This window comes from Gymnoscopelus braueri (genome assembly GCF_963280865.1).
Source record: "Gymnoscopelus braueri genome assembly, contig: SCAFFOLD_164, whole genome shotgun sequence".
Taxonomy (NCBI): Eukaryota; Metazoa; Chordata; class Actinopteri; order Myctophiformes; family Myctophidae; genus Gymnoscopelus; species Gymnoscopelus braueri.
The window spans coordinates 133,667-147,423 of record NW_027660942.1 but is presented as its reverse complement, the minus strand read 5'-3'; the positions used below and the strand labels follow the sequence as shown (position 1 = coordinate 147,423).

Genomic DNA, 13,757 nt, shown 5'->3' with positions numbered 1-13,757 from the left:
ATGTTTCATTAAATTGTCCTCATGAGGACAAGATGAGGAATTTGTCTCACTACTACAAGAGGCTCTGTTACAGTTCTGGACTGTAACAATAAGGGATTAGCGGCACTATGTAACTTTTTTAAATTAATAAAAAATGTTTTGTCCAATTTGTATGCTAGAGTATGTTAATACAATATAACTTATATGGGGTGGTTGTATTATTTCTCCCTTCTATTGAAACTTTTAAATCGTGTCAAAGGTCATGTCTCACCTATACACAGGATCTGATTGGAATTTTGACCTGAAGGTCAAAATCAAATTTATCATGCAGGCTCTATTAGCTCAAAAGTAAAAATGTCAGCACTTGCGCAGGAAACCGGGTTCAAATCCGGGGTAGAAGAAGAAAGTAACATGGTGCAGCTTTTAAGGGTGAAGATTATTATAAACAGAAAAATATGCCAAATATGTCAATATGTGCCTGTGCCTAAATAAAAAGTAACTGAAAGACATTTCCATAAGTGCCGGTATTTTTTATTATATGAATTATTCTGAGCCATGCACCTGGTAAACAGACTCCACTCACTGTATAAGACCAAGTTGTGCTCACATTATGTGAAAAAATGGCAACTAAAGTAATCAAAAAAAGAAACAAGATTTTTGTACAGGATCTCCTCACTGGTCGGTAAGAATACATTGAGGACTCTAGCAGGAGCACTCATCCAATGTCACCTCATGGTACCACAGCACCACAAAGGCCTTAAAAACAAGGCTCCAGACATCCCAAAACAAACTGCTCAGGCTATTGCTTGGCCTTACATCTACAACTCATTTAACCCCTGCTCATTTTGCTAGGGTGGAATGGCTCAGGGTAGAGGACAGAGTACAGCAACTTGCAATGGTCTACACAAGATACTGTACACTACACCACAGGCACCCATGTACCTGTCAAACTACTTCGAAACATCAAAGACGTCCACAAAGTTTACACCAGAGAGAGCTCCTCTAATCACGTTCAACCTAGGCCTGTCACAATTATTACATAATCGTCTAATCGTAATTATTGAGATAATCGCAATTATTTTTGCATAATCGGCATAATCGTTTCCATTTTTTTAAGTATAACTATTACATATGTAAATAATGTATTTATCTGAAATTTGTATTTCAGTTATTTGTCATATCTGCCCGTGCAATTTGTGATTACGAAGCCTAAAAGACAAACAGAAATTAAGTGTTTATATATATGTTCCGATGTTCAATGCCAAAAACACAATTAAATCGTTAATCGCAATCATTTGTGTGACAATGAATCGTCAACTTAAATTTGTAATCGTGACAGCCCTACTTTCAACTCATTGGACATTTGCTTTGACACTCATATACAGGTCAACCTCTAATATCTCCCTATACAACATTAACTATACTCTAAATCTACAGTACAAGTTAACTGTTAAGGTCAGATCATAGCAAAACGGATGAGAATCATTTTATGTAGAGGCAGAACTAATTACACTAATGTTTCGTGATATCATAGCTTTGAAAATGAAGGCAAATCGTTTTGGCTAGGGATTTTCAAGATTCTGTTTTGATCATTCAAGCATTCTACTCTATATTGCAGCTATACGTCTACAAAAGAAAAGGAAAAAGTATATGAATCTAAAATAAAGAAATGAAAGGAAACAAAGGTCTTTTTAGCACAGCAGTTTAAACACAGTGGCACCATTTTTATTTTTATGAAAAATGCCCATCACAAGCCGGCATGGTTGATGATGACCCCTGACTTAAAATATATATTAGTATATCAAAAATAAAGTACAGTAGTACAATAAATGTATTCCCAAAGCATGTTGTGATGTTTTCCAACCTCTTCATTAAATAGGGCTGTACGATATAGGCCTACTGTATAAATACTAAAACCTAATTGTAAAGAAATAAAGATAAATTAAAGGTAAACAGATAATATTGGCCACGTTTAGTGAGCAGGAGAGGCCTGGAGAAGTGATGGGGTGGGTACAAGAGAAAGACAGGCACATCCATAGTGTCAGTTCAGAGGTTGTAGATCAGCTATATATTTTTCAAATAGCCATGAGTTATAGCATAAAAATCAGTTCATCAACTTGTTCTAACCCTAAATAATTTTGCTGTCGCAATTATTTTAGATAATCGCAATTATTTTGCATAATAGGCATAATCGTTTCCATGTTTGCTTATGCATTTTTTAAACATTCCAGAAATAGCAGATCTACAAGCTACAGCACAGCTTGTAGATCAGCTATTTCCGCTATTTCACTTATTTTTTTGGAAAGTATAAAATTATTATAAATGTATCAGTCATTTCTTTGTATGTTTAAGTTATTTGTCATATCTGCCCTGTGCAATTTGTGATTATGAAGCCTAAAAACCAAACAGAAATTTAAATTGTATTCATATATTCCTATGTTCAATGCCAAAAACAAAATGAAATCGTTAATCGCAATTATTTGTGTGGCATTTAATCATCACTTAAAATGTCATAATCGTGACAGCCCTAGTTCAACCCAGATTTTGCTCAAACAAGGGGTTAAATTGGTTCTGCTGCTATGCCACCCCCGAACTGTTTACTGTACACATATTTCTTTTTGATTACTACTTGTGACCCTTTTTGACTGGAGGACAGTCATCTCGCTGGTGCCCGTTCAGGAAAACCTTTTTTTTTTTTTTACACAAAATGAGTTTATAGCCCAGTTAGACTCTTCACATACCAGAGTATGTCTGACAGAAATTTCAGAGCTTAAATCGACATGTAAATATGAAATAAATGCATAAACATGTATTAAAATATAAGGTTAGAGCTAGCATGTGCTAGCATTTCTAACAAAATCCTCAGTTTCCATCCAAACATCGCGAAATCGCGGTAAAATCCGTTATTTCTACCCGATCGTTTTGAAAGGTATCACTAGTCTGTTGGCTTGTGTCTAATGAGAATGTCAAATAAAGATGTAAAAACAATCATATTTTGTTAAAACTGTTGTGAAAAGGTATCTTAGGGCGGATTCAGACTGGATCCGATTGATTCGAACCGTTCCCTAGTATGGTTGGCCTCTCTCAGCTGGCCAGTATTCACATTGGCCAAGATTCTAAAGCACCTGAGACCATTTCATTTAACAGTAATGGTAAATATGTGCCTCATGGGGGCGCTGTTGACTATGGGGCTTTGGTAGATATAGAATGTCATTCACAGAAGAAGAGTCACTTGTCAGAGTTTAAAGTGAATTATAAAGTTTGACTGTGTTCCTGACGTTGTCTTGAGTTATAATAACAACAGATCAACAATACACAACCAAAGAAGTGTGTGCACTGGTCTTTGAAACCTCAAAATGTAACGTCTCTGTTAATATGATATTGGTGTCACGGACGCATGTCACGGACTAATCCTTAGTATATGTATCCTTATATACGCGTTCGCTACACATGTGTTTTTTGTTTATGTTTTTTCACGGCTCGCGGTACTCAAACACTAGCGGGATAATTATTTCTTGTCAACATTCAAGTAGAACTATGAGAAGGTATAACCCAGCTAAAATAATGCGTCATTATAAAAATATATAAATGATATATCTGATTAGCAGTCCACTTGCTCCTGTTGGTACGGATGGATTCACATTGCATCGTTCTGTACCCGAATACGCATGATCCGGATCCGAGACTACCTCGGGAGGCGGTCTCGGGTACGGTACGGTGATCCGTTTCGGGGAACGATACGCAACGTTCACACTATCAGCCAAGTGGTCCGCGCACCCGGGACCATAGTGTGAATCCGCCCTTAGTTAAAGGAGAATTTTGGACTACGTTTTTCTTACCTTTTCTATGATGTTATGATATCTTAGGATGAATGGTACAGTAGAAACATTTCATAACTCCATCCCGGGTCCGCCACAGCTTAAAACGTGCGCGGATAGGCCTTGCGCTAGATCACATATTTTAATAGGTTTTTTTTTCTAAGTCTAAGTCTCGCTAGACGAGATTGAAATCTCGAGATTTCAATCTCGACTTGTTTTTTTTGTTTTTTTTGTGAGATCTGATGTTCATAGTGACAGAACACTATGCAAAAAAAAAACCTAAGTCTCGCTAGATGAGATTGAAATCTCGAGATTGAAATCTCGTCTAGCGAGACTTTTTTTTTTTTTTTTTTTTTGGACAGTGTTCCGTCACTATGAACGTCAGATCTCTCACCAAAAAAAAAAAAAAAAGCTATTAAAATATGTGATCTAACCTAAGGCCTATCCGCGCACATTTTAAGCTGTAGCGGACCAGGGGTGGAGTTATGAAATTTTTCTACTGTACCATTCATCCTAAGATATCATAACATCATAGAAAAGGAATTAAAACTTTAGTCCAAAATTCTCCTTTAAGTCCTCCTGGTCACTGGAACCAGCCGGTTCCAGCAGGGGGCAGTGGCAAACACTTGGTCTCAGAGAGCATACATAACAAAGAGAGCCTAACCCTAAACCATTAAACAAAGGATATGTAAATCCCGCTATGCATGATGGGATTGATAGCCCTGTTTACTATCTTTGAATGAGATCCATTCAACTGGTCTTTTCTCTACTGAAGAGTTTTAACTTGACTTCAGTTCTATAAGCTGTAGTTTAAAAACTATTCACTCAATCGTATTAACCAATATATCATTATTTTGCTATGATTCCCTGCTTTCATATGACATATGACACAAAAAATGCTAGATGACTGTCTCCCAGTCAAATTTGGTCACACTTGTTTATATGATGTTTTTGCATAGCATTGTATATTTGGTCATTAAATGTTTCGATGAATTGAATACACAGGACCCCAATGGAAACAGGGTTTAATCCTTATATAGAGCTGTACTTTCTGTGCTTTTTTGGCGAACTGTTAATAAAGTATTCAATCAGTCAATCATGTTAAGGTGGAAGAGCATGTCAGATGGTGATTAAATTCAATTAAAGTTTGGTCTCCAAGATATAGTTTGATAAGGCAAGTTATATCTGTCTCTGTGTGTAAAATGTAACATTGACATTATATTATTACTAGCATTAACATTAATACTAACAGGACATTAGCATTGACATTCACATTAACACTGTTAATAATACTAGCAGTCCAAACCTAAACATTGCTTATTTTTGTCTTATTTTTTATTTCTCTATTTGATATAATCTATTATGCTTTTAAATGCCTTTTACGTCTTTAAATGTCTTTATATGGTTTGAAGTGATGTGAAGCACTTCTGAAGTGTGCTGCAGAAATAAACGTCTCAAACATAACTTTAAATAATTCTGATTCTAAAGATGGCCACCCTTTCTCTGTCTGTCTGTCTGTCTGTCTGTCTGTCTTTTTTCTCTCTCTCTCTCTCTCTCTCTCTCTCTCTCTCTCTCTCTCTCTCTCTCTCTCTCTCTCTATAGTGGTTATTTCCATGGTGATTGTATCAACAGAAGTTCATAACAGTGGTGATGTTATGAGAGGTATGTCTCTTCTACTATCAATGGAACCAGGGAATACTAAGAAATATCTTTTTGTATTTTATCAGGAAATAAACGTTCTTCTCTGTGTCTGCCCTCAGTCTTTCTCAAATGCAATCCGGACAGATCTCAATTCTTTAAAGATGAGTTTGTCTTTCTGAGCTGTGAGGACAGACAGTCTAACTCTACTGTCTGGAGAGTGATGAAGACCGATATCATAAACTTCACCTCAGAGTGTGGCGATGGGGACTGGGGGAAGATGAACACCACAGGATGTATTGTCAGTCCCTTGCTCCCCTTAACAGAAAGTGGAGTTTACTGGTGTGAGTCTTCAAAGGGAAAGAGTAACACTGTTAATATCACTGTTACTGGTACGTTCAGCAAATCAACAACTTTATTCTGTTTTCTGTATTGGATCTTTTATTGTTTTTTTGTTGTGTCTTTCATGTTAAAACTTATTTATCATTGTTCAGATGGAGCTGTGATCCTGGAGAGCCCTGTACTTACTGTGGTGGAGGGAAGTGACGTCACCCTGCGCTGTAGGACACAGAAGACATCCTCTGACCTCCCAGCTGATTTCTATAAAGATGGATCCTTCATCAGGAGTGAGTCTACAGGACAGATGACCATCCACCATGTCTCCAAGTCTGATGAAGGATTCTACAAGTGTCACATCTCTGACCGTGGAGAGTCACCAGAGAGCTGGATGGGTGTAAGAGGTGAGATAGTTGTGTAATAGTATGTATCACATACCCACACTTTATTTGTCCTGTGGACAAGGAGGGACAAAATGACTGAGATGTGCTGATTGGTCAGCTGCTGTATAACCCCTAGGGCTGATACTACAGCTGAGTGAGCTGACCAATCAATGCAAGCTAAAGCCGTAGCTTCGCTAGATGTTATAGGGAAGTTGACCAATCAGTGTAGCTGTCAAGGTGAGGTCAGCTACCAGTATTATACTGGCTACCAGTGCAGCAGCAGTGGAGAGTATCCATAGTCATATATACTGTGTACTTAAAGTGATAATGCCTCTGGACGGCCTGTGTCATAAAGACTGACATGGTGGCAGGGCCCATCACTTCAGCTTCCTAATGGTTGATGGGCTGAAACTGCTCCATATTCTGGTGATATATAGGTAATGCTTACCATGATGTGGCCGTGGGAGAGTGAACAGAGTCGTTGGGTGGTGAGTGGACCATGCATGTAATATTATTTGCGATTTTCATTGGAAAATCCACATAGGACTGAGATGGTTAATTCAAAGTATTGCACAGATGCTAGTATTTTCTCATTGTCAATAAAATAAGGTTGATTATGTGATTAACAAATTAGCACTCAGGGTTTGCTTGAGTTTATCCAAACGAGAGCAGGTATCTCAGCACTTTCACTCAGGATACTATAACTGCCTCTGATAGATAAACTCAGGCTAATTAATGTCTCTCTCTCTCTCTCTCTCTGATATACGTAAATATGATGCTTACTCTCAACTCTAAGCCTAGATATATAACACAGCTTTTTTTTAATAAGGAATGTGCGTCTCATTCTGCTTAAGTTTCTCCAGCCTCCAAAGACAACGACCAACCAGACCCTCCCTCTGTCTCTCTACCTACATATTTCTACCCTCTGATGGGGGCAGGAGTCTCCATCTTTCTACTGATTATGGGTTTGTGTTTCTGGAAGAAATGCAGAGGTATGTCAGTGATGTTCACACAAACAGTCATTCAGAGAAAACAATGATTTGTACTGGTAGCTAACCTGATAATTTTTTTTTTTTTTACAGATCCATGTTGTGTCAGGTAAATACAGTATTGATCTCTGTCTATTCATCAACATGACAGCAGTAGAGCATCTTGTTTTCTACTTAATTTCTGCTAAATATATTTTCATTACAGAACCGTTCAGTCTCAGGGAACCAATCAGGGCTCGGCTGCAGACCAGAGGACCAATCAAAGTGAGGCTGATGATGTGTACTGCCCACTGCAGCATGGTCAGTCTTTGAACCAATTATGGTCGTTAAGAACACGTTCTTTTTTTCTTTCTTTTGTTAGAGTAGACAATTATTTCTATACCCCTTTTTTATCCCCAATTTAGTCGTAAAAACAGTTAATTAATTCACCCTCCCCAACCGGCTTCCCTCCCCCGAACACGGGCCAATTGTGTTTGTATGTAGACGCTCGGCCAAGCCGGAAGCACCATAGTGATTTGATCCCCTAGACTCCACAGTGGTAGGCAGGTACTTGACCACTGCGCCAACGCCCTTGGTTAAAGACACTTTTTTTAAAAGATTAATTTTTGGGCTTTTTATGCCTTTATTATTGATAGGATAGTAGGCTGACAGGAAATGGGGAGAGAGATGGGGAGTGACCCACAGCAAAGGCCGTCGGGATCTGGACTCAAACCCGCGACACGCTGTCAGGCTACATTGTAGGTGGCCGGGTAAAGACACTTCTGACAACTGCTTCTTTTTTTTATCTAAATTAATGTTTAACAACTAAAATCATCAGCATCTTAAGTGATTAAACAATGAATGTCCTTTTTGGAGGTATATAAAAGCATGTCTGTTTTGTCTTTGCTTTTCCTAATTGGCAGACTGAATCATGTTTGAAATAACACAAATAAGAAACACTATTTATTTGTTTACCTTTAGGCGACCAAAGCATGTATGGAGTAATCCAGCACTCAGATGACTATGAAAATGGTACAGTATAAACTTTTTAAAATTAGTTAGTCAGTTAGGTTTTTAGTTTTGGTTTCATAACTTCTTTGCATTTGACCCATCAGTGTCCAGTCCCAGGGTGCGCTCAGGGAGCAGTTAGGCATTCAGTGTCTCTCTCAGGGAAACTTCGACATGAAGCCAGGAGGAGCCGGGAATCGAACTGAGGACCTTCCGAGAGTTCAGCACACTACTGCCTGTCACACATTCCACTGTGTGTGGAGACGTGATACTGACACGCACGCACGCACGCACGCACGCACGCACGCACAGTCACACACACATTATGTATGATTATAATTAATTTACAATACTTTTATTTATAGCATTATGTTTTTTAGGTTGGTGATTTAGGGAGTCAAAGTCAGGGCTTCATGTAAATACTTGTGTAATACCTCGTGTTTACCTTGCTTACTGTAAATTGCTCTGGATTAAGAGTGCCTGCTAAATGCCTCAATTGTAAATTGTAATAATGTTGTGTTGACTTTGGTAATAATGTGTGAAATTTCAATACAGTTTTCATTTAATGGGTTTTGACATGTGCATCAAATAGTAGAGGCAATCTTGAAACTTTAGATTTAACTTATTTTCAATCCTTTAAATTTCACATCTGTACTTGCGTAAACATTCTTCATGAATAATTATAACAATTTTTTTGTCCATACAAATAATTTGTATTGTAGATAATTTGTTATGTAAATCATTTTATAATAAATATTTTTGTATTGATTCGAATGCTTCCTGCTTCTGTCTGTGAATTATATTCATTGCATTATCTTTGGTTGGTTGAGTGTTGTCAATGCAAGCAACATCGCACTTAATTGTCTTTAACTAATCAGAGCTGCAAACCGTCGGACTTGGAACTATTAGACGCAAGTATTCCACAATGGTGTGTAATAAAGCTATAGGATTTTTCTATATAATGTTACATTTTGTGTTGTATGATTTTTATTGTTTTAATAGATTGAGATTTTCAGTTGAGTGAAGAAGGAGAGCCTGAGGAAGAGTGCACGGTTACTGCTTTTCTTATAGCAAACCCATTCGCACCCCCACCTTTCGGAACAAACAAGTTTGAAGTTTCTCTGTGCAAGTGGCTATTTTTGTATAGGTGTTGAAACATCTACGTATATTAACCACAGCAGCAAACCGTTCTATGAAAACAAAGCCTATCAACAATGAGCTCAGTGGTCTATGTAGCTGTTGCATCCTGTATAGATGCTCTGTGGTTTTAAGGTGTAAAAACATAAAACAAACTAAATTTCTGTCCTCTGCTGCAGTCCTCATGAACACTCACCATGTGTTATACTGCTTCATGTTTGTAAGTATGAATACAGTATATAACATAATTATTCTTCTGACGCTGTTGTGGAATGTGTGCAGGCAATGATTTGTGTCCATACAAATAATTTGTAATGTAAATAAGTTGTAATGTAAACCATTTTATAATAAATATTTTTGAATTGATTTGAATGTGTCCTACTTCTGTCTATGATTTATATTCATTGCAGGTAATTAGTAATTTGTAATTACAAGGATAATTAGAATTGTCCATCAATCTATCATATACGTTTTTAGTGGAAGATTGAAAAAGTGGGGCTAAAACCAGGCGCAATGTTACTCTGACAGGATGTAATTGACAGGACACTTCCAACATCAAAACCACCACAGCACTTTATGATACCAACTCAACACAAAAGTCCCACATTGAATATATAGTTTTTGAAATGACTTGTTTCATCATTTAAAAACAAATCCAAGAAACATTAAAATGTTATCATACAATTTTAAAATGTTTGGGGTAGAACAAGTACATTTATTCAACCATTCAATCAATATTTTATTCATATGGTGCCAAATACAAGTTGTCTCAAAGACACTTTACGTGTAAAGCAGGTCAAGACCATTCTCTTACAGAGACCCTGACCCAACATTCCCCCAGGAGCAAGCACTTGTCATGTCTTGGCAGTCTAAGCCTATAGCAACATAACTGAATGTTATCCCAGGCCAGGTCAGACTTGAAACCAACCAGAGACAGTTGCAAGAGTGCTCTAAAGTATATTATGGTCCCAATCAGAATCAAGTATTCAACAATGCTGTGTAATAAAGCTATAGGATTTTTCTGCATAATGTTACATTTTGTGTTGTATGATTTTTATTGTTTTAATAGATGGAGATCTTTCAGTTGAGTGAAGAAGGAGAGCCTGAGGAAGAGTGCACGGTTACAGTATTTCTCATAGCAAACACAACCCCCCCCCCCCATCCGCACCCGCACCTGCACCTTTTGGAACACACAAGTTTCTCTGTACAAGTGGCTATTTCTTTTCTCTTTTCTCGGTATTGAACCATCTACGTATATTAACCACATCAGCAAACAGTTCTATGGAAACAAAGCCTATTGATAATGAGCTCAGTGGTCTATGTAGCTGTTGCATCCTGTATAGATGCTCTGTGGTTTTAAGGTGTAAAAAAACGTAAAACAAACTACATTTCTGTCCTCTGCTGCAGTCCTCATGAACACTCACCATGTGCTTCATGTTTCTAAGTATACAGTATATAACATAATTCTTCTTCTGACGCTGTTGTGGAATGTGTGAAGGCAATGACAAATTTCACTGACGGTTAAAGGATGTTTGAGTAACCAACTACCAGTAAGCGACTAGTCTAAAATTAAGGGAACACTCAGTAAAGAGCCAAAACTGAGCACATTTCAATTTATAAAGCTACACATTATTGGGAAAATAATTATTATGCCAGTTCTTTTAATATGAGTCTCTATCAGTGACCTGTGAGGTTTAAGATGGAGGCCATGATGGCTGTATGATACAAGAAACACCATCCTCACCAAGTACCATCCTCTACCTCAGGGTTACCCAAACACTGCGCCAGGACCAATTTTTATCGGTTGTGAGTAAATATCCCATTTTTAACATTTATTACAATTTGTTTATTATTATTTCAAATTATTTTCAAAAATACAAAAGAACTCTAAAAAGTAAAACATTTTTCAAAGCATTTCAGAAATTGTCCAAAAAATCTAAATAAAGTAAAACTTTTAATAGTGAAAACAGCAGATCTACTACTCACAGCCGTTTGAAATAGGGCTTAAGTGATTCCTTCATAATGTATTTATGTAAGTTTGGGTCCCAGGGAGACACCCCACTTTTGGGTGTCAAGCTGAAAGGTTTGGGAACCTCTGCGTTACCTGGACAGCGGCCTGTACTGGTGTGAGTTCACATGGGAGAGAAGCAACGGTGTCATCACAGTTCATGGTCAAGACGAGGATGAATACATTGAAGCCCACTGCGCAATGGTGTGGCCATTTCAGTGAATGAATGTCATGAGTGTTGTGTTATCGTTGTGTTAAGAAAGTCATAGCAGTTTAACCTCATAGTGTGAGTTTTAAGCTGTGAGTGTAAGGTACTTTCTGCTCTTAAAACACAGTCAGATAATTCACCATAAAGCGTCATGAGGATGGGTACAGGGTTCTGTTTCAGGTCTTGTTGTTTCCTGTCTTCAGGTGGAGACATATCAGCCATAGATATTAGAAACCTAGATACCTCATTGGCCTCTGCAGTTCATTGGGGCGACTTGTATCGCAATACACGGCGGCTCTTCCGTCTTCCGCAGGGAACCTGTCACTCAAAGTGACTACTGGCCAATCACAGCGCTCACAGTGCGTTGACTACTGGCCAATCACAGTGCGTCTTTTCCGGGACTTGTCAGTGCAATGGTTCTCAACCAGTGGTCCGGGAACCACCAGTGGTCCTTGAGGGGGTTCCAGGTGGTACCCAGCTAAATGATGGAGAGTTGATAACCAAATGGACCCTTATAGATCTTTAAATCTTGAGTATAACATTTCACACTGTCAAGAGTCAAATTGTTACTAAACAAGTACACAATTAGAGAACGTAAATAATTGTTATTTTGACAACATCTTATCGAACGATAACATATTCTACGTTTTGGGTGTGAGAGGCTTATCAAACGGTGTTCCGTGACTCAAATGCTGAATAAATAATGGACCTTGATATGAAAAAGGACCATGTCTCTTATTTGAATTTCACAAATAGAGTGTGGAGTTTGCCAAGTTCCAACTAACTAGATGCTGCGCACAGCTGCTGCCTCTCAAAGGGTTAAGAGCTGGGTTACAAAAAGACCCGCCCCCACCTGCCTCTGATTGGCCTACCGAACTTCCGCTTCTGTGACGCACACGACAGCCCTGCGGAAGCAGGAAGCGCGCCCGAGATACAGACGCTTCAGAGCCGAATGAGGCGTCTACCTTTATATGTCTATGATATCAGCCACGTTGCCACATATCCTGTCAGACCCCACTGCTTTAGACAAGACCAACATGATGAACATCAAGGCTGATAACCTGATCTATCAATATAACTGTGTGTACGTCTGGGTAATTAAATGAATATGTCTGAATCCCCTGTAGAACTCTGACAAAAAATTATAATACTACTAATTAGTCCATTATCCAATGCACTATTACTACAATTATTATTTTGTACTAAAGGACAAGCATTTGAATTACCTTCTTCCACAAATAAACTTACCGGCATTGTGTTCATGTGACTGGGTATTACACACATAGTAACTGTCTCATGATGGATAATAATATTACTAGGCCTACTACTAATATACTACTATGAGCTTAGGAGGAGTAGAATGTAAGTACATGGTGCAGCAGGCCGTTTACAAGTGACTCTGAACACAGCATGAGACAGAGTGTAGAGTATTAATATGTTTAGGCCACTAGATGTCACAAGGCACCTTTTTCACCCCCAATGGCAAACATCCTAACCTTGAGGTTCCTGGCCTCCCCAGGTAGCAAATCATGTCAGATTTCTAGCGTGACAACGTCTCCACGCCCCGCCGACCGGAGCGTCCGCTCGTCGCGACCCGACGTCTCCACGTGACGTCCTTGATCAGCGTTTACCGTGCGCAACGCCGAGCGCACACCAGGCGTAGCGCTGGCGGACCGGGTGGGTCCGCGAGCGTCCGAGTAGTGTAGCGCTGTCGTAAATGACCCCCCCCCCCCTCATATATTGCGAACCCCCCCTCGTATATGACCCCCCCCCCCCATTTATTGTAACCCCCCCTCCTCCCCTCCCACATATTTATATATAAACACATTCAATAAAGGAGCACAGATTTGAACTTAAGTTTTTTTTCTTTATTAAAATAGTAAAAGAAAGTTACAAATGGTAAAGCAATCACAATTGTACATGTCATGTTCTGTAATCACAAGGCAGGATGATGTGTAGGCTATCACAGTTCTCTTGGTTTCTCTTGTCTGTAACTATACAGTCAGTGGTGTAAAGTAACTAAGTACATTTACTCAAGTACTGCACTTACTTACTGGAGTATTTCCAAATTTCAGTAGGCCTACTTTTACTCCACTAAATCTCAGAGACAAACCCTTGCACTTTTATTTACTGTACTATTTTTTGACAACCTTAGTACCCACTTCAGCCCTATATACATGTCAGCCATTTGAAAATAGCAGATCTACAAGCTCACAATGGGTTGCTGTGACGCATTGTGAGCTTGTAGATCTGCTATTTTCAAAATATTTATAT

At 38.6% G+C, this 13,757-nt stretch overlaps 1 protein-coding gene and 1 long non-coding RNA gene across 2 annotated transcripts; both read left to right on the top strand.

The window, feature by feature from the left end:
- Positions 1 to 5,257: 5,257 nt before the first annotated feature.
- Positions 5,258 to 7,193, top strand: LOC308081031 (cell adhesion molecule CEACAM20-like; the record flags this gene model as incomplete). Its single annotated transcript, XM_080457438.1, has 4 exons — positions 5,258 to 5,459; positions 5,558 to 5,827; positions 5,930 to 6,175; positions 7,009 to 7,193. Exons 1-4 carry the CDS (start codon positions 5,411 to 5,413, stop codon positions 7,191 to 7,193), a joined length of 750 nt encoding a protein of 249 aa, XP_080313564.1. The 5' UTR covers positions 5,258 to 5,410.
- A 152-nt stretch (positions 7,194 to 7,345) lies between these two features.
- LOC308081032 lies at positions 7,346 to 8,761 on the top strand. The gene is made up of 3 exons (XR_013932784.1): positions 7,346 to 7,443; positions 8,104 to 8,154; positions 8,238 to 8,761. It is a non-coding gene; the product is annotated as an uncharacterized lncRNA (long non-coding RNA).
- The last annotated feature ends 4,996 nt before the right edge of the window (positions 8,762 to 13,757 follow it).